This window comes from Malania oleifera, chromosome 5, assembly GCF_029873635.1.
Source record: "Malania oleifera isolate guangnan ecotype guangnan chromosome 5, ASM2987363v1, whole genome shotgun sequence".
Classification (NCBI taxonomy): domain Eukaryota; kingdom Viridiplantae; phylum Streptophyta; class Magnoliopsida; order Santalales; family Ximeniaceae; genus Malania; species Malania oleifera.
In genome coordinates, this window is record NC_080421.1 from 2,252,429 (window position 1) to 2,275,462 (window position 23,034).

At 36.1% G+C, this 23,034-nt stretch overlaps 1 protein-coding gene across 1 annotated transcript; it reads left to right on the top strand.

Annotated features, from left to right (window-relative positions):
- The first annotated feature begins 16,025 nt into the window (after nt 1-16,025).
- LOC131156585 (lysine histidine transporter-like 7) lies at nt 16,026-22,551 on the top strand. Its single transcript, XM_058110395.1, has 5 exons — nt 16,026-16,478; nt 17,295-17,428; nt 20,035-20,477; nt 20,894-21,025; nt 21,651-22,551. The coding sequence occupies exons 1-5, from the start codon at nt 16,093-16,095 to the stop codon at nt 22,155-22,157; spliced, it is 1,602 nt and encodes a 533-aa protein (XP_057966378.1). The 5' UTR covers nt 16,026-16,092; the 3' UTR covers nt 22,158-22,551.
- The last annotated feature ends 483 nt before the right edge of the window (nt 22,552-23,034 follow it).

A 23,034-nucleotide genomic window follows, 5' to 3' on the forward strand; every position in this document is an offset into this window, starting at 1 on the left:
AGTGTTACCTTACTATTATTTTGGATATATTTTTTAATTTTTATTTATTATTATTATTTTTATTTTTATTATTTTCCTATATTATTAGTACTTTACTATTATTTTGCTAGTATTTTTATTATCATTATTATTATTATTTTTCATTGTTATTATTATTACTAGTACTTTTATTATCTTTATTTTATTTTTACTTTACTGTAATTATTTTTGGTTTTCCATTTATTTTATTGTTATTATTTTTGATATATTATTATTATTATTATTATTATTATTTTTCTATATTATTATAAGTAATTTATTATTATCACTATTATTTATTTATTATTATCATTATTATTATTTTATCTTTATTATTTTTATTTTTACTATAATTATTTATTACTACTTACTATATGGTAGTATTATTATTATTATTCCCTTATTGATATTTATATTATTATGATTATTATTATTAATATTATTTCCTTTTTCATTATTACCATAAGAATAAAAGAATAAAAAAAAAGAGAAAAATAAAAATAAAATCCAAAAAGGTAATGTTTTTAGGGTTTTCAAAAAAAAAAAAAAAATTTTATAAGAGGGGGCGCTGCACAAGGAGACAGGGGGACAGCCGGGGGCAGCGCAGCATAGAGCCAAAGAAAAGAAAAAAAATTGTTCGGCTGCTCTTCTTCTTCCCGAAACCTATCCTCCACCCTCTGCAACTCACCTCTGGCCACTTGCCAGCAGCCCCCATCAAGGCCTCCATCCCACCACCGTCCGGCTGCCAAAATAGCCCGGCCTTCCCCTCTGCAGCAGCCGCTACCAGCTTCTCTGTTCTACTCTCACTGCCCTCCCACAGCATTACCAAACTCGTATCCCATAGCCCTCACTGTCCTCCCATCTCTGGTTGCCAACTACGAGCCTCACCGCAGTCATCTGTTTCGACGTACACAGACCAACCGAAATCAGCAGCTACAGCGCCTCGCCTGCAACTCCGACGTGACTCACACACAGCAGTAGCCTCAGTGGCCTTCTTGCTCCGGCCACAAGGCAGCAACGGCAGCATACCCGGAAGGCCTCATCACCAGCTACCTTGCAGTCTTTCAGATCCCGGCCAGACCCACCACTACTCCATACCATCCTGTTCCGATCTCCCATAGTAAGTTCCCTGGTAAGTCCCCCTGTGCACACTGTAACGCTGTTCGGCCACACACTCACATGCACTCACGCATACACAGCACACACATGTTTATTTTATTTTATTTTATTGTGCATCTTTGTTTATTATATTCTGAAATACTGAAAGGGTTCTTTATTTTTGCAGGCATATATGTACATATATGTATATATAGATATCAATATATGTTTTCTGATTTCTTTTAAATATTAATATCTAAGGATAGGTTTTATGCTTGGGTGGTGTGTGATTTTATGTATGGTTATTTTTAGTACTATGATATGTGTTTCTCAATATTATGCTCATGATATGTTCATTATAGAATTTTCAGTTTTATGATATATTTATATTATCAAAAGGTGTATAAGCAGGTTCTAATATTTAAAGCTTGAATTTTTATCGCATGTGTAAATGAATTTTGATTGTTGTATATTATTGTTAAAGCTATTGTTATCGTCATTTGTATGTATATGGAGTTTTTATGTTTTATTGCCGTTATTAATTTCCATGTATACATGTCCATATTAGGGGTTTATATTGTTTATATTGTTACGAATAATTGTTTATATATATATATATATATATATTTAACTATACGTGTTTCATGATTTAACATTGTTATTACCTGTTGCATATCCTTGTCGTGATAGTCGTTTAAATTTCTTTTGCGGTACACTAATTTGTTTATCTTCATTATTGTAGGATTTGTCTTTTCATTGTCAAGGTAAGGTTTCAATTGTAATATTTAAATGTGATAATTTATGTTGTCATTTTTTAGTGCGTAATATTTAAGTTGTATGTGTAATATGTATTCTTAGGTTTCGGTTTTTTTATCTTGTTGTGGTTCTTATGTGTAAGATTTTTTTTTTATATTATTTTATTCATGCATATATTGTAGGTTAACTTTATAGTATATTATTAGTATTTTAGAATTTTGGTCGAGTTATATATCATGTTAGGAGTTTTAGTAGATTAGTTGTAGTGATATTTTAAAACTATAGTTGTATGTACATTCTAGAATGTTAGTCATATTAGGTATTTAATAACCTAGGATTTATAAGTAACATCATGTATATAATTTAGCATTTTAGGTAACTTTTAATATAGCATCTTGAGTAATACTATATATTTACTATTATTATAACACTTTTAGTATGTTAACTATTATGGTAAGTTTAATATTTTAGGTAATATTTTTGGTGTTTTGGTATCATGCTACTATATGGTATGTTTAGTATATATAGTATTATAGTAATCTATTACGTATTATATTATTTGTGGATATTTATTATTATTATCTTAATTATGTGTATTATGGTATGTTTAAGTATTTTTGTTTATAACGTACATGTAGTATTTTAATATTATGATATGCTCATTATCTTAGTCTATATTATATGTTTATATTCTACTATTATTGGTATGTTAGATATTTTAGCTTCTATTATATATGTTAATTAGTACGTATTTTGGTATCCTAATATTCTAGTTTATTACTATTTTATTTATTTATTTAAATTATTATATCTATTATTAAAACCTCCCATACTAATATTTTCCTATAAAACTTTTACGTACAATTTTAAAATGTGGGAGTGTATTTTCTTAAATAATTTTGATTTTAATCCCTATGATTTAATTGCAAGGGGTATTAGCCTTTGGGCATCACGTACCCTAAGTTCTGAGGGAATATATATGTATATATTATCTTTCTTTATTTGTTTTATTTATTTATTTTTCACGTGTAATTATAAAGTCATAAAAAGGAGTAATTTAAAGAATTATTAGATTAACTTAGGGATAATTTCAAATTAATTAGGTACCGTTCGTAAGAACGGGCGCGTAGGGGGTGCTCATACCTTCCCCTCGCGTAACCGAACTCCCGACCCCAACTCTGGTAATGTAGACCGATTCTACCCCTAACGGGATAGTAATTACGTGTTCTAACCGCACTAAAGGTTAGTGGCGACTCCAACACATCCATATTTTTCCATGAAAATATTAAAATTAATTTTTAATTTCGCCGCCCGGGGCACACGCGCTCACGGGACGTCGCGACAATATTAATATTATATATATATATATATATATCTATATATCGTATTCCAATAAGATTCTATTACCATTATAATACTATTCACTTAATTTGTTTATTCAATTAATTTAATACAATAATAATAATTTGTATGCTTAATTAATTATTTATTTATTTTTTCCCCCCAGGTTATTACACCGCAACCACCTGAAAAGAGTCAAATGAGAATGACTTAGAGGACTTGGGATGTACTCTATGGGATTACTCTGATGCCTAAGCTAAGGAATGAAAGGTTCAGATTGCAACAGTAAGTGAAGAGCGAGTGAGAATGAGATGCTTACGTCCTTCTAAGATCCCCTTTATATAGTGGTGAAGACAGACTCTCGTTCAGCTTGACATTTATAAGCGTGTCATTGTGCTTATGGGGGTTATGGGTGACTCGCCATTATACTTAAGGAAGTTATAGGCGACTCGCCATTATACTTAGGGGGGTTATGGGTGACTCAAGACGATTATGCAGGACATCAATAGTAACTCTTGTAACCGCGTCGGAGGTAATGGATAACCAGAAAGCGATTACGCGAGACATCAAATGTTGTCCAATATTGACCTTACAACCATCCGCCCTTATGGACATACTTGTCAATTTTGGGTATATCAATTTAGAGTGTATCAAGTAGTTCAAGGAGACCATGACAATTTTTCTCTAAGCTCTTCAAAACCTAACTCTACTTAATTAGAATCATTTATATTAGCTCAAATCAAACTTTGTAATCAAACCACTTGTAACATGGTTAGAATAATACATGAATAAATTGACAAGAAAAATTATTAGACAATGATATCTCACATTAACTCTGATATTTTAATGTGTTACTTCAAACATAAAGCCAATATTAAAACATTTATTATCTTCTTTCAAAACTTCTAAAAAATTGTCTTACAGCACCTTTTGTAGTTAGCCTAAACATTTTTAAATGTTTAGTATTTAATATTCATAATTGACATCCTTCATTTACAAAACCTAATAAGCATAGGCACTAATGACAATCTAATTTTTGCAATTTAAATTTGATAAAGAATAAAACACATAATAAAATATATTTGTTTTGTTTTATGAAAAATATGTTTATACCTCGAAATTAAAGTCCATTGCTAATTTATATCACTCATATTAAATAACTTAGGGAAAGAAAGATTTAGAAGAAACAATAAAATATTAGATACACCATATCAATATGATTTCATCATATGCATAAAAAAAATTATCCTACTTAATAAAATGCATGCACTCGACGAAATTATATTAGATCTAATATATACACTTAGCATATGTAATATTTTTTAAAAGAAACACAAAACCCACCGATTCGAAGATGTTAGATTCATGAATGTTGTGGGAAAAAAATGGCGATGACTTGTGAGGCTGCTCTCCGACTTCCAATAACCTGAAAAGACTGAAAACAAAATCGGTTTGGAGGACCCAAGGTGTACTCCGGGAGATCACTATGATGCATAAATAAGGGAAATGTTTCAAAGAGGTTGAATGCAACAGTAAGAGTGGGTTAAGAATGACTTACCTTGGCCTCTTGCCCGAGTCCCTACTTATAGTGATTGAAGTTGACCTGAGGGTGTTTGGTCATTTATTGGTCAGTTATGGCACGGGCGTGAATCACTCTGGCCATTAAGGAGCTGATAACAGCTATCGATGGCGCGGGCATGGATCGCTCTGGCCTGCATAGGGTTAACCCCTTTAGAACAACTATCTTTGAGCGATAATGGCCCTTATTGCGACTACACCTCCATGCTCTTTATGGTAGATGGATTGTTTTGACCTTGATATATTTAGGGTATATCAGTTGTCCCCCCCTAGTTTCGAATTCTTGGAATTGGTTCCTGGAAGTTTGAAAGTGCCTTATCTTTCCCTCCATATGTGTGTACTTTTTTTTTAGCTAGATTCAAAGAACCTCTATTGATCCGAGTCGACGAAGGGGCTTGAATGGCCTTGCCGAGCCGATTTCAACTAGGGTCGGCTGATCTAAGCCGATGAGGGAGATCGCATAGCTATTCCGAGCCAATTTGTGGAAGGTTGGCTGATCTGAGCTGATGATGGGGCTCTAGCGGCTTTGCCGAGCAGGTTCTGACGAGGATCAGCTTGTAACACCCCGAACCCTTAAACTCGGGTCCGGCGCGTTATATCTGATAAAATCTCTGATATTCCATAATTAAACCATACATACGCAACGGAAAACACAACTATGAACCTCAATCATACAAATAATACCAGAGTTTCCTAATTCTATCCATAAACCATAATATCCTTCAACACTTGTATTTCCATAATTACATATATCTCCAAAACATTTCAGTATTTTCACAAACTTTCTTTTCTCCACAGACTTAAAATATAAGGACGTAAAAAATAAATATTTGCATCCCAAAATTAACATAGAAATATACCATTTTCTTTTTCTATTCCCCAATAATGCTATAAAAACCTCGAGCTCTTAAAGCTCGATCTCAAGGAAATCCTGAAAAAGATAAATTCATATTCGGGTGAGACACATCTCAGTAAGGAAAGAAATCATATATTAAAACAGTGTGTGACCAACATGAGTTTATATATAACATAATATTTAACATTTGAAAATCCTTAACATAATTTCCGAAATCATTCCCTGATCCTAATCAAACACATGCAAATGTTTAACCCACGAGATTACCGGAGGATAGGGGTGATTACCCACCCATACAAGTAGCACCTCTCTGCTCTGATACATTTGACAACTCAAAGGTCACAATTAAAGCATACTAGGGCACTCACCTTACTCAGTAAGCCCTCAAGTGATAAATTGATCTCGTACTCACACAGTTCATACAAAGGTTTACCGGCAAAGGCCCTAAGGATAGGGAATTCTACCCGCCCATACAAGTAGGTTCCCTCTACCCTAGTGCGTTATGCAACTACTGCCATATCTGAAGCTACTAGTGCAATCGCCTTACTCAACAAGCCCTCAGGCGAAGAGTATGCCTCACCTAATCGTAACATATTCTACATACATAAATACTTCTAATATCATAACACATCATTCTTTCCATCATTATTCAATCATTCACATTTCTTCATGTTCATAATTTAACATTTCCTTGTGTTTCACTTTAAGTGACTCTTTCCCATTTGTATCATTCAAATTTCACATTTCATTTCATTGCATTGTCATTCCTTGTCATTTCATTTCATAACATTTTCATTTCATTCCTTTGTACAACAGCCGCTCTTTAGCCGTCATTTGTTAGTCCACATAGAAATGCACTAGAATCTACTAACACAACTCCTTTTAACTGTCATCAGTTAGTCCACATAGAAATGCGCTAGAATCTGCTAACCCGGCTTTCAGCTGTTGTACCTTTACATGGTTGCATTTAACATACACAGGCAACATTGTCCATATCATATCTTATTTTCATTGCTTTACTTATTTAGTCTGCATCTCATACATTTAACATATAATTTGCACATAGCATTCTATTTACTCATGCCACACAATTTAACAATAAAATTCATACACTACCTGTAAAATAAGCCAACCAACATTTAATGTTTATATACTAAAAATACCTTTCATGTCTTACATAAATATCCTGAAAATATTTTTCCACTTTCATCAGTTCATTTTCGTATATACATATCTAATAAACAATTCTAAACTTCAAAAAAATATAATTTAAATAGTTGGCATGTTAAACCCATACTGAAACATATACACGTATATATAACACAATTTATTTTCATTAAATTTATAAAAATTTTGATTTAATATATATTTTTCCCTTTACCTGATTTCTTGAACTACGCCAACAGGGACTCCGAAAAATACCTGCGGCGCTCACCCGGACCCTGAAATTAAATTCCTAATTCCAATAAATTATTTCTGAATAAAATATTATTTAAATATTTCCTAAGACCATAATTCCTAAATAAATAATAATAATACCCTTAAATTTAGCCAAATTCCCAAATCCCACTCTCGCTTTGGAGTAGGGCCTAAAAAACCCCAATTGAAAAATTACCTACGCCAAAATGACGACGACGACGACTAAGACCCCATGGTGGTGTCCGTTCATCGATTTAACCACATATTAACAGCGAAGAGAGAATGGGGAAAAATTACCTTTCCCTAAGAGTAGGGCCTAAGTCGTTCCCACGACAAATCTGCTCCAGTAGAAATGTCGGAAGCGGAACCAGGATTCCAACGGTACCTTCCGTTTCCCGAACCGTCGCAAACTCGCTGAGTAATTGAGAGAGAGAGAGGGAGATGGAGTGGCTGGCGTTGTGCAGATAAAATTTCAGAGAGAGGGGGGGCATGTCTGTTCTGTAGACTTCTTCTTCTTCTTCTTTCTTTTTCTTCTTCTTTCTTCTTCTTATCCTCTTTACTTTATACATATATATATATATATATATATATATATATATATCTTATTTTAATTATATATATTTTTAAATCCAATGCAATAATATTTAATTTAACAACTAGTTATTTAATTATTTAATTTATCTTAATTTAATTTAATTTCTTTAATTTTTATTTTTTTTAATTTAATTTTTTCCTTTTTCCAACATCATTCCTTTTATTTATTTATTTGTTATGTTATTTATTATTTTTTTCTAAATTATTTTAATCCTTTTAAATTTTCGGATCTTTACATTCTCCCCTCCTTAAGGAATTTCGTCCTCGAAATTTGTTACTCGATCTTTCATTTCCATAATTCTACAATTTACCATATCCCACATCATAATCTCAACCACGATTATATACTTTAAATCCAATACACATCCAAGTTCTCCATATAAGGACCAGTCCCACGGCTAGGAAACATCACCATCGATGGATTGCCGTGGTTTTCTGAGACCATCGACTGAATCAGAAAATCACAGAAGTCCGCCAAGGGATTTCTGCCTCCAAGTTATAAGACAAAATCTTATACTTTCCTACTCCATACCTACTCCTCAATACCTAATCTGACCTATCCATCTAGCATCCTTATCCTAACTGTTTCTTATACTCTGGTATAAATCATCTCTAACCTAATACTCGAATATTTCCATAACCAGGCGATGTGAAATTAATCACACTTCCAACTGGACATTGCTCTGATACCACCTGTAATGTCCCCCTTTCAGGCATTGTCACTTCTCCTTAGGGGCCTTGCACCCGTGGCAACAAAGGGTACCTATCAGAGCACTCACTGAGATTGAGGCGTTACATATCACCGTCCCTCAATTCAACAAGCCCCCGGGAGGAGAGTCTTACTTCGCCACAATCATTCATAAGCAAGAGTTCCCAAGGATCGAGGGTAACTACCCCTTTGCTCTGATACCATTTGACAACCCAAAGGTCACAACTAAAGCATACCAGGGCACTCACCTTACTCAGTAAGCCCTTAAGTGATAAATTGATCTCATACTCACACAGTTCATACAAAGGTTTACCGGTAAAGGCCCTAAGGATAGGGAATTCTACCCACTCATACAAGTAGGTTCCCTCTACCCTAATGCGTTATGCAGCTACTGCCACATCTGAAGCTACTAGTGCACTCGCCTTACTCAACAAACCCTCAGGTGAAGAGTATGCCTCACCCAATCATAACATGTTCTATATATATAAATACTTCTAATATCATAACACATCATTCTTTCCATCATTATTCAATCATTCACATTTCTTTATGTTCATAATTTAACATTTCCTTGTGTTTCACTTTAAGTGACTCTTTCCCATTTGTATCATTCACATTTCACATTTCACATTTCATTTCATTGCATTGTCATTCCTTGTCATTTCATTTCATAACATTTTCATTTCATTCCTTTGTACAACAGCCGCTCTTTAGCAATCATTTGTTAGTCCACATAGAAATGCACTAGAATCTATTAATATAACTCCTTTTAGCTGTCATCAGTTAGTCCACAGAGAAATGCGCTAGAATTTGCTAACCAGGCTTTCCGCTGTTGTACCTTTACATGGTTGCATTTAACATACACAGACAACATTGTTCATATCATATTTTATTTTCATTACTTTACTTATTTAGCCTGCATCTCATACATTTAACATATAATTTGCACATAGAATTCTATTTACTCATGCCACACAATAAAACCACAACTCTATTTAAAAGCAACAGCATAGTACCAGTTACCACATTCCCCGTATGCTCAGCATCCTCTGGAGTAAGCGAGTATACCCTTGCCGGAGCGGTGTTCACCTGATAAGTTCCCTAGGATACCTAATTACTTTCCTAATTCTAAATCAAAGCAGCATACCTCTCTTTGGTGCGTGACAATCCCGAGCCATGTGACCTAACTAGCCACAGTTGTAGCAGTTACCCCCAAACGGCTGGCATTCACCTCTATATCATCTATGGCACCTAGTACAATGATCACATGACTGATTCACGTAAGAACTCTGATGCTCGGTATTCTGGCGATAACCCGAGCTCTTGTTCTTCTTCTTCTATGATCCCTGGCAACATCCAGATTGAGAACCCGAAGGTACTAGCCTCTTCTTTAGTTCCTGATCCACCTCATCCTCCCGAATGCCGGTCTTAATCACAGTGGCCTTATCCACCAAAATCGAAAACTCATGGATCTGCAGCATTCCCACTAACCTGCGGATGTCTTTCCTCAAGCCCTTCTCAAACCTACGAGTCTTCTTATACTCGTTCGAGATTAAATACGACGCAAAATGAGATAGCTCTATATACCGAGCAGCGTACCCCTATACTATCATATTTCCCTGAGATAGAGCAGAAAAATCATTCGCCTTAGTGTCGCGTGTGGAGGCCGGGAAGTATCTTTCAAAGAACACCTTCTTGAAACGGCTCTATGTCATCTCCATTGGATCGGCTCTCTGCTTCTCTAGTAGATTCACCGCAATCCACCATCGCCCTACCTCTCCAGACAACTAGAAGGTAGCATAGAGGACCCTCTGCTTATCTGTGCAGTGTAAGACCTCCAGAATCATCTCACTCTTCTTAACCCAGTCCTTTGCTGTCATCAGACCATGTCCTCCTGAGAACGTCGGAGGGTGCATGCGTGTGGACCTCTTAATGGTGCACCCCGTAGCAGTAGGAGAACGTTTGCGTCTCCTAACACTCCGCCTGATCTCCCATATGACCTGCCTCATCAACCCTCGAGGCATGGAAGGAGACTCATCGCTCGCAGTCTCCTCAGAGTCACTTCCCAGGTTGTTTTCCTTGGGCTCCATTCTAAAAAAAAAAAAAATGATAGGAACCTATTAGTACTCCCATATCACGTATAGTTAACATAATCATTTTACCACTAATCATATTAACTACCACCTGATGGGTCCAGGTCTGTTCTATCACACCGACACAAAAATCATCAATGGTTTGCTATGATTTTATTGAAATCGTCATTCCAGGAAAAGCACGCCAACGAGTCCCTGTCTAGCAACAAAACAACCCTCGACCTACTCTACCCATTCCCTACATCCTATATTCTAGTATGTACACACAACTATGCCTAACCAAGTCTACAAGACCTAACAAACTGGTTAGCTCTGATACCAAGTTGTTACGCCCCGAACCTAGTAATGGGACCTAGGGGTGAATAAGTAATCTAACATGTCCCTGTATCATACAAAACATCAATGATACGTTATAATGAATGAGGGTTCGACCCTGTGGGGTTCCCGTACACGCTATACACATTCACATATATAAAAAAATAGGCAGTGGAAACTATTCTTTCTATGCATACATTGTACCATACTAGAGTCTATACAAAAGGTTTCTAGCTCCATAATACAAACCATAAACCCGGGTACCATCCAAAACCCCAAAATGACAATCCGGTAGAGTCCTTGTTCTTACACAAGTACTATTCGCAGTACACTGACCACCATGCTCCCAACACAAGAACGCTAGTTCTGGCTACTAGAAGGACCTGAAAAACATGTACGTACGATAGGGGTGAGACACTTCTCAGTAAGGCAGATCCAGGTTATATCGGTGTGTGGCATATGAGTGTTATCATGATATAAAACATACACAGTTCAATGCAATTCCAGTATTCTCACAAAACAGTTCCAGTATAGTGCATATTATGCACACACACATGATCAAGTAACCCGATGTCGTCACACCCTTCGGCCCAAAGCCGGCCCGCATTACACAGCGTCCCTGGCACATAGTGTAGCCCCAGCCTCCCATGGTATCGTACTGATACAACTGGTGGATCCACACCCTTCGGTGATCAACTAATAAGGCTCACGCCCTTGGATATAGAGCTGGACACTCTTGCCAAACATGGCAGGTGATATTTCACACCCTCGGATATAGAGCTGCACACTCTTTCACAACCTGGAACAATTCGGAACCCTAGCCCTATTTCATTGCAGTAAAACACAACTCATGCATGTTCATATAACCGAACAATCCACACCCATTTGGTAATCTAAAATCATGATTTTTCAAGAATATATAGTTTAAACAAGTCAAGGCATGACCATCCCCATAACATAATATATATCACAATATATTTGCAATATTCCAACGAAACCAAAGATGAAACCCAATGCCCACTTTTTTCCAAAACTGTAACATGAAAAACCCATAATTTTACCCGTTAGATTTTCCCAAATGAGTAACCAAAACACACACTGAACCATGAACCACAATTATACTGAGTCCGATTTCGAAAATAACAGACATAAATAGAATCCCCTTACCTTTCTCCAAAAATCCAAACCCGAACTCTATGACCCCTAAACCATGAACCGAGTTCCCAAAACCTATAAACCACAGTACAGAATATACTCACAATTCTATTCCCTACATAACTATCAAAACAAAATTGAAAACCGAGCCTTACCTCAATTTTAAGCCAAAACCCAAAAATGCCGGAAACGAAGATCCGTTGCACAATTCTCGAAAAGAATCCTTCCTTGATCCTCGTAGTAACGTCGGATCGTTGGTTCTAGACACGTACGACGAAGAAATCTAGAGAGAGAGAAAGTGGAATTAGAGTACTTAGAGAGAGAGAACGAGAGAGGATTTTTCTTTTTCTTTTTTATTTCTTAACTAAGAAGCAACCCAATAGATATTTATAGCACTTTTGACTCGGCCAACCTCGTCAATGAGTTGGCGTCTTCGTCAACGAGCCAATGAAGACAATTCATCGACGAAGCGATGGCCTCGTCAACGAGCTTGAGATTTCTGATTTTTTCGAATCTATCGGATTCTCCTCATCGAAGAGTACCTGAAATTCATTGTTAAAAAGCAAAAGGGCCTTCGTCGACGAACTCTGGCTTCGTCGATGAAGCCTGCTTAAATCACTGCCTTGTCCTTTGCCTTATTTATTTATTCCAGATCTCACGGATCAAGTTCTTACAATATGCGTTGTTCATTTTCGTGAAATTTATACACATCTACCACTTTCCATTCGGTTTCTTTACCAGAACCACATTGCTTAGCCATTCTAGATAATTGACCTCTCTGATGAATTTGCTTGCACTAGTTCGTCACTTCTTTGTCTATCACCTTGATCCACTCCAACGCGAAGCTCCTCTTCTTTTGCTTTACGAGCTTATGGTTGGGGTCTACCTATAACCTGTGTTCCATGATTGCAAGGTCAATCCCTGGCATATCTTCGGCCAACCAGGCAAACATATCCGTGAACTCGTTCAGTGGCTTGCTCAGTCTTGCTCTCAAAGAGTTTGACAATTAACTCCTGATCTGCACACACTTCTTCTAATTACCATTTATGGGTACGCGTATGAGGTCATCATCCAACATGCTAATTTATGGGTACTCTCCCCTCACCTCCAGGTCTTCTAAGGTCAAGGTTTCCCTTACTTCAGTGTTGCCTTTTAGCATCATTACGTAGCAATTATGAGCTACTGCTTGATCTAATTTGATTATCCATATCCCGTGCGAGGTAAGGAATTTCATCTTTAGATGATACGTGGAAGTTATGGCTTGGGCCACATTGAGTGAGGGGTGGCCTAGTATGATGTTATATATTGATGACCAATCAACCACTAGAAAATCCGTCAATGAGGTGATTTTCTGTGGGGCTATTCTCATTGTCACTATGAGTGTAATTGTTCCCATGGGGTGTACTACGTCTCCTCCAAATCCAACCAAAGGGGTGGAGATTGATTTGAGGCGTTCCCTACCGATCTTCATTCCTTCAAGCACCGACCAAAATATTATATTGGTCGAGCTCCCGTTGTCTATCAACACATGCACTACTTTGTAGTTAGCCACCAGAAAGGAGACTACCAGAGCGTCATCATGTGGTTGTTGCACTCCTTCATCTTCGCTATCAAAGGTGATATTGTCTTCCTGTTTTTTTTTTTTGCCGCTTGGCTCCCTTTTCTCCATTAAGAGCACTTGCTTAGCATACCTCTTTCGAGCGCCTTTGCTGTCTCTGCCACTAGTGGATCTGCCAAAGATCATTGCGATCTCCCCAAAGATTTGTTCCTCTTTCTCCTCCTTGTTTGGCCTTTTCTGCCCACGAGCTTCCCCTTAACAGTCCCCTTTCTTCATGAACCTCGATAGGTGACATTTTTTTTATCAAGGTCTCGATTTCATTCTTCAGTTGAATACATTCCTCGGTATCATGCTCGTGATCCCTATGGAACTGACAGAACTTTGACATGTTCCGTTTATATGAGGGTGTTCGCATAAGTTCAGGCCACGACACATACTCCTTCTTTCTTATGTGCATCAACACATCGATTCGTGGTGTGTTTAAGGGAGTATATGTTTGAAACTTACTAGTGTGCCCTCTCGCCTTGGAGCTGGCATGCAGTGTACTGCTCTCCTGCCTCTTCACGGGTCTAGAAGGTTCGCCAATCTCTATGTTACCCTTCTTTTTCAACTCGATCCGATTTTCTCTTATATTCATCATCTCTTCTAGGTTGCATACTTCTGCGCTCTAGCCATCATTTCTCTCATGTCAACTGGTGGTTTCTTCCCCAATAAGTATAGGAAATTTCTTGGCTGAAGGGACGTGGTCAGAGTTGCCAAAGCCAACCCCATGTCCGGGTTGCAAATCTCCAGGGTCATAGTGAGGAAACGGTGCATGAGCTTTTTTAGTGTCTCCCGTTCTCCCTGAACCATGCTCATCAAATGAGCTAACATTTTGACGATTCTCCAACTACTGAGGAAATGGCCGATGAACAGAAGCTCTATCTTTGAGAAGGAGCCAATTGATCCAAGTCGCAGGGTTTGGTACCAATCTCTAGCACTACCTTTAAGGGTGGCTGCAAATGCGCATCAAGTGCGCCCTGCAATTGCATCAACACCTTGAAGGTGTCTAGATTATCGACCAGGTCAGTCAAACCCGCATACCTTTCAAAGGTCAACATTTTGAACTTGCTGGCAGCGGGACCTCCATCACTTCTTTGGTGAACAGCGACTCCGAGGATGTTAGAGAGGTTTCCCTATAAAAGGGGTTGGTTCGACCCTCTTTTGTCATCTTCTCAATTTGGTCTATCTTTTTAATCATCTCCTTTAACTCGATTGATCTTTACTCGTTGACTCCTATGTTATTCGCGTCTTCCACCTTCTTAGTGAAGTCATTTTTTTCCCCACTCTCTTTCAGTTTCTCTGCTTTCTTAGGCGAGCTGGGACTAACCTGCTATTGGCAGGAGACATGCTCTTCCTGAGTCTTTTGCTGCAATAGTAGGTTGAACATATCATCCATCTTCTTCTAGGAAGCTTCCATTCTCCTTTGGAAGGCGAGAAATTCCTCCCTGGTGACCCTCGAGCGTTCTACGGGTGTAGAGTGAATGAACTAGGGTGATTCTTTTCTAGCAGCAGTGCCAGAGCTTAAGCCGTGAGTGGTTGTCATTATTCAAGTGTCGGAGGTTGAGAGTAAGATGAGCACCTCTCAGAAGCAAGTTCTCACAGACGGTGCCAACTGTTGTGAGATAAAAATGGCGATGACCTGCGAGACTGCTCTTCGACTTCCGATGACCTGAAAAGGCTGAAAACAAAATAGGCTTAGAGGACGCGAGGTGTACTTCGGGGGATCACTCTAATGCCTAAGTAAAGGGAATACTTCAAAAAGGTTGAATGCAACAGTAAGAGTGGGTTAAGAATGACTTACATTGGCCTCTTACCCGAGTCCCTACTTATAGTGGATGAAGTCGATCCGAGGGTGTATGGCCATTTATTAGTCAATTATGGCACGGGCGTGAATCGCTTTGGCCTTTAAGGAGCTGATGACAGCTGTCGATGGCGCGGGTGTGGATTGCTCTAACTTACATGAGGTTGACCCTTTCAGAACAACTATCCTTTAACGATAATGTACCTAATTACGGCTGCACCTCAATCTTCCTTTATGACAGATGAACTATTTTGATCCTGATATATTTAAGGTATATCAATAAGGTTATGAAAATCCAAATAGATCCATAACTCTTGCACGTATGGGTTCAGACTTCAAATATTATGATTGACAGATTCAAAATTTTACTAGAAAGATGACTCCTTTAAAATATTTTTCATTAATGATAGACAGCTAATGTACTTGTAAAAAAATTAAAAGAATGCTAATTTTAAAAATCAAAATCAACCAAATTAAATTGTAACAATGCCTTTGTCTTCAATCTTCATTTGAGTCTCATTAAACGACGTCAGCTATGACGTAGCAGGCTTGAGTCATCCCTGTACTACTGCTTCACGCTTCCATTTTGTCGGTCCAAATTTTCAAATATTATAATATATATATATATATATATAATTTTATTATATATAGCAAATCATTTTCTCAAACTCGAGAGAAGATCATTTCTGCGCGAGAGCCAATTCGAGGCAACTGATACGTCGTCGTTTTACCCACGGCAGCCGAATCACCGGAGCAGCCATGGGAGAAAATACCCACGTAAGCGTAAGAATAGTTCCAGCATCGCCGGAGATTGACCGGGATCAGCCCATTCCACCTTCAGCCCCGTCCCCCAATTTCTATTTTCCAGCCTCACCGGCCACCCGGCCAGACGGTACCCCTCTCTACGGCGGCCCGACGCAGAGTCCCGTCCCGCTTATCACCGTCACGGCCAGCGACGACAGTGCGTTCGTAGCAGAAAAATTGGGCGGAAATCTGAATGGGCCAAGTGAGCATGGGCCAGAGTCATGGCTACCCATCACCCAGTCCAGGAAAGGGAACACCATGAAAGCTGTCTTCCATATTGTATCTTCTGGGATTGGAGCTCAAGGCCTCTTGCTTCCCCTTGCATTCGCCTCTCTCGGATGGTACGTATTATAATTTGCAAATTTCTTTAGAAATATAAATTTTTGGCTCTATATTTAGATTTAAGTAAATATAAAAGGAAATTATCGCAATATTATTATTATTATTATATATATATATATATATATTACAATTTTGATAAATTTAAGATTCAATTTCCTGAAATTTATGTTTTAAAATATTCGAGTTTTATTAAATTATATTTTGTATGATAATTCAACTCTTAAAAAATTATGAAAAATATTATTACGATTTTGAGTTCATGTTTATATTTATGCTTGCACAGTTTAAATTAATATTTTGACCAAAAGAAAGAGAGAAATACTTGGAAAGTATAATTTTTTAACTTAAGATTTGATATTTTGATCATTGAAGTAATGTACTTCTTTTCATTCTCTCAAAATTAAAAATTATGTTGAATTTTTATACTTCAATCATAAGAAATATATACTTTTATGAAAATATTTTGAAACATACTTACCATTTGTGTAGAACCAATTGTTAATGTGAGATTGTATAATTATTGATGTTATTTTTATTATATTCTACGTCTTATTAAGGCAAACTTACAATAATATTCTGCATTATAATTCTTATTCATTATTAGGTATACCTAACGGAGACTGATATATGTATAGGATTAATAATTTCTCTTTTTCTTTTTTAAAATTGTCATGTGCATCATAATCCTAAATAAACTATTTCGCTTTTCCTTCTCTCATATTATCACATCGGCCGTAACCCTAAGTATTTTTCTAAAATATATGATTATAGTTTCTTAATTAAGTGGTTAAGTGGAAAGGGATGGATGAATGCAGGGGTTGGGGAGTGGTATGCTTGGCAATAGCGTTTGCGTGGCAGCTTTACACCATATGGCTTTTGGTGGGACTACATGAGAGCCCATATGGGCCCCGCTACAGCAGATTCCTCCAACTCTCTATTGTCGCCTTTGGTACGTACACATCATTTCCCCATATTTTACTCTTTGTGCTATATTTGGAGTATTAATTTCTAATTTTATATTTAAATTTATATGTAATTTAATAAAAATTAACATTATTTATTTTGCTTTGCTATATAAAGATTTAAATTTCTAGTCTGAATTCTAAAATTTTTTAAATTTTAAAATTAAATAAACATAATTTTAGTGAGAGTTTTGGTCAAAATATATAGAAAAAAATAATGTCATTTTTACTTTTAATTATTTGATTGAAAAATAAGAAGTAAAAGAAGGTTGAGTAATACTCGATTAAGTAGATATTAAATTTGATAAAAAGAAAAATAAGAATATGGAAAAGAAAATGAATTTTTTCCCAGTAAAAAAGTATTTAATTTTTTGTTTATATACTTTAAAAAAAAAAAATACGCATGCTGCAAATCCATTTATATTCCCATATTTTAAAATATTTATATATTTATATTTCAAAATCTTTATTAAATTATCATCGATAAATTTGGAGGGTTTTTTTTTTTTACATATGAAATTAAAACTCTTAATTATTAGTAGATATATGCATATCTTTCATTTTATATTTACATGAGAAGTTGGCTATTTGTATGAGAAAAAAATGTTAAAGCTTGATATACATTGTTCGTTTATAACCTCACAGTTTAAGTTTTTAGGTAAAATGGTAATCTAACATGATATGAGAGCTGATAATGAAGAGGTCTTAGGTTCTAATCTTGTCGCTCACATTTATTATGTGGTATTTAAAAATTTAATGTGTGTTTATCTCTCTACTTGTTGTCAAGCTGCCTACCAAATGAGAGTATATATTAGAAATATTTAATTATTTCTTCTCCATTTTTAGAGGCATAAAATCAAGAAAGAAGAAGTAAAAGTAAGAAAATCAACTTTTTCTTCTTCTAAATCGATCCCTTTACAAGTAGAAAAAATCTAGAAGCAACAAAACTTACTCATTAATTTTATTGGTTTAAGTTTGCACCATATGTAAATATTTTTTTTATTTTTTTTTTCATTTAAATTTTCACAAATTGAAAAGAAAATGCAATTTTCTTATTTCTAGTAGACAATTTCCAGCCACAATAATATCGTTGACATAGACCAATAAAAATTTAATGTGTGTTTCCTAACAAATGAGAGTATATATTAGAAATATTTAATTATTTCTTCTCCATTTTTAGAGGCATAAAATCAAGAAAGAAAAAGTAAAAGTAAGAAAATCAACTCTTTCTTCTTCTAATCGATCCCTTTTACAAGTAGAAAAAATCAAGAAGCAACAAAACTTACTCATTAATTTTATTGGTTTAAGTTTGCACCATATTTAAATATTTTTTTTGTTTTTTTTTCATTTAAATTTTCACAAATTGAAGATAAAATACAATTTTCTTATTTCTATTAGGCAATTTCCAGCCACAAGAATAACGTTGACATAGACCAATAAGGTAGTAAAAGCAGTACCATCAAGCTTAGTAAAGAGGCTATAGTTGGCTCTAGATTGTTGAAAACCAAAAGCAATAAGAGGAGAGGAGAATTTTAAATACCATTGTCTAGAGACTTGCTTAAGGCCATAAAGTCTCTTAAGTAACTTGCATACTTGGTGGGGATCTCCTTTATTGTACCCGAGAGGTTTTCGCATGTAAATCTCTTCTTCTAAATCGCAATGGAGAAAGACGTTGTTAACATCAAATTGATGAAGAGACCATCCTTGAATGGCAGCCACCGAGAGCAAGACCCGCACTGTCACAAGTTTAGCAACGGGGGAAAAGGTCTCCGTGTAATCAATGCCCTCTTATTGTGTAAGACCTTTGGCAGCAAGGCATGCTTTCAATCTTGCAACTAACCCATCAGAGTTAATTTTTGTTTTGTAGACATACTTGCAGTCAATGGCATCTTTCCTAGGAGGTATATCAGTGATAATCCAAGTATGGTTCTGTTCTAAAGCTTCTAGCTCAATATTCATGGCCTGACACCAACCAGGGTGTTCTACTGCTTGCTTGTAGGTTTGAGGTTCAAACACAGTGGAAATGGAGGCTATAAAGGCACGAAAGAGATCTATTTTTCATCCCTTTATGCTATGATTTATTAGGACTAATTATATTTTGCCATGTGTATTTTTATTAAGCGCGAGGTCCATTTAGAGATCAATATTTTAAATCAGAATAAAAGTTACCCTACTTTGAGTTGACTCTTGGGTCGACTAGTCAAGTTAAAATTATCATTACATCCAAACAAATGGAAATTAGTCAAATTACTTATGTTTGGATACCAACTAGCTTAATATTCATGGCCTAATACCAATTAGGGTGTTCCACTACTTGCTTGTAGGTTTGAGGTTCAAACACAGTGAAAATGGAGGCTAAAAAGGCATGAAAGAGATCTATCTTTCATCCATTTATGCTCTGATTTATTAGGATTAATCATATTTTATCATGTGTATTTTTATTAAGAGCGAGATCCATTTAAAGATCAATATTTTAAAGTAGAATAAAAGTTATCCTGCTTTGTGTTGACTCTTGGGTGAAGATAAAATTATCATTACATTCAAGAAATTAGACAAATTACTTATGTTTGGATACTCGTCTTCACTAATTCAGGTAAAAAGCTAGGGAAGCTCCTAGCCATATTCCCGGTGATGTACCTCTCGGGCGGAAGCTCCGCGATGACGGTCATCACCGGGGGCGGGATCATGGACCTCTTCTTCCAAGCCGTATGTGGCGATGACGCGGCCTCCTGCGGCGGACGGCTGGGAGGCGTCGAGCGGTTTCTAGTCTTCGCATGCGCCGCCTTTCTTCTGGCCCAGTTTCTTCCCAACCTGAACGCGGCGGCCAGGGTGTCAGCGGTGGGCGCGGTGACTGCCGTGGCTTACTACACGCTGACGTGGGCGTTGTTCCTCCATAGGGGTCGTGACGTGGATGGGTCACGGAGTCATGCGTCCGAGGTGGAAAAATCTAACGTGGCCAAGGTTGGTGACGTGGCCAACGCACTTGGGATTATTGCTCTTTGTTTTAGGGGCCACAACGTTGTTCTTGAGATACAGGTACCAACTGCATGCGATTTGTAGAATGCATTAAGTTGAAATGAGATGAAAAATTATATTATATTATATCTAAAATATGTAAAATTATAAAAATATGATTTATTATATTTATATCTACCAAAAATGTTTTAGATATTAATTTTAAAAAAGTTTACACTTAAAATATGGAATTTTTGAAAATGTAAAGATTTCAATTTTTAGTTTAAAAATAATTTATTAATAGGTTCTTTGAAATATTTATTTTAATTATTGGATTTAAATTTATATAAATTTAGATAAAATACAATCAATAAAAAAGAAATTTTGAATTGCCCATAAGCCAATCCACATCCATTTCTTAATATTCAATCACAATATGCATGAAATTTACCTTAATTTTTATCTTACAATGATTCTCTTGGGATAATTGGTCGCAGGGAACTCTGCCTTCAGATGCAAAACGAAAATCCCATAAGCCAATGTGGAGAGCAGTGTTGATATCATATACAATCGTAGCTATGTGTTTGTTTCCTTTTGCAATTGTGGGACACTGGGCCTATGGAGACATGGTAAGCTAATAATTTCGTAAGAAAATATTTTATGTTTGAATTTATTTATTTATTTTTCACTCAAAATACACTATGTTTTATGTAAAGTTTTTATTAAAAATATAACAAATTTATTTACTTTATTTTACACTATTATAAAAAGCTTAACCTTATATACTATTTCTATTACATCGTCATAACTAATAAAGTCTAACTAATAAGCTCGATTTCAAAAACACCACAGGACTGACTTGATTCTCTTGTCGTACCTCTTGGTCAATAAAAATTGTTTCAAATAATGGATATAATGTCTACCTGGTCGATCTAATGGATTCTTTGTTTGAAGCTATTGGTTAGGAGGCCTAATTAGAACCATATTGGTCCTCCAAAAAGGACCAACCTTATTTATTATTTTGTAAACAAAAAATGCTAGTTGTGACCAGAATTTATATTTCAAAAAGCATCCTTGGAAGACAAGAGGCCAATGTGGATCACATGGACGGTGTGGGCCCCCTTACAATACCTCATATAGGCCAACACTTCTAACTCCTTACATATTGTCGAGATAATTCTTTGAATTCAAATTTCGAGACAACTAATTATATTGTGTCATAAAAATAACTTTCCTCAATTGTTCTAATGATAGATACCAACAAGTGGGATTCCCACAAGCGGTGGGTTGCTGAGCTTCTTCCTACAACTCCAACATAATACAAAAAAGTCTGTGATGGCCGCCATAATAGTACTACTCGTACTTATGAATAACCTAACTTCAATCCAGATCTATGCCATGGTAGTGTTTGACAACTTGGAGTTCAGGTACATTAGCAAGAAGAAGCGACCATGCCCATGGTGGCTCCGCCGTGCTTTTCGAGCTCTCTTTGGAGGGCTCGCCTTCTTCGTGGCAGTGGCTTTCCCATTTTTAGGTAGCCTAGCTCCTCTAATAGGAGGCATTGTCTTACCATTGACATTTGTTTACCCATGTTTCATGTGGAATTCAATGAAGAGGCCAAGGGATCATAATAACAAGGGCATGTGGGCTCTAAACTTGGGTCTGGGTTTGTTCGGAATTATACTAAGCATTATGTTGGTTGCTGCAACTGCATGGAACATAAGTGACAAAGGCATACACGCCAACTTCTTCAAGCCCTGATAATGTAATAATCTAGTAGATGACATACTTACAAAAAGGTCACACTTTATATTTCGAGCTCACGAATATTCCAGGAGTGTCTTTTGACTCATGTCCCAAACAGATGCAAGGTGCTTCGGACCCACACAGGCGTAGGTCAAGGTCTACCATGTTTGTTCGGGACACAGTTGAAAATACACGCACCTGAGATATTTGATATTTCCTCAAAACTGCAATTATAACAAGAAGATCAAATCATAAAGAATGAAGTTTTGTGATTTTTTTCTTCTTTCAACTTGGTTTCTAATTTTTAATTATATTTGTTTTTAGAGAGGGCAAAGGTTAGATCCAAAAAATCTTGTTGATTGTAACAAAATATAATTATTTGATAATAGATTTGTGAAATAATTGGAGGAAATCATCATTGTTCTTCTCCTTTCTTAATTCTAGCTAGAACATATATATTCTCCATGACATTTTAGCAATCCCAATGTAACTCAATTCGACTTAACTTTATTTGAATTCAAATCAAGCTCAAAATAATTGAGTAGGCTAATTAGTTAAAGAAAAGGGAGAAGGAAGAGGGAATGTAGAGCCTTATTAGAAAGCCAATCTTACGGTGAGTTTCTTAGAAGTGATAGAGTTGTGAGAGGCACGATAACAGTACACCATACATACTTGATACTTTATTGTGGAGGACAAGATCCTTATGCACAAGGATTACAAAAGGAATCTAATTTCATCCCTAATTGCGAAGTGTTAAAGTTCAGTAAATAAAAAATATCATGATGTCTTTATGCATTATGAGAAACCATCGCATTCTAACTAGTAAATATTCTAAAACCCTAATTAATTTCATGTACTCTTTCCTATTTTTAACTAAATAGTTTTAGGCACA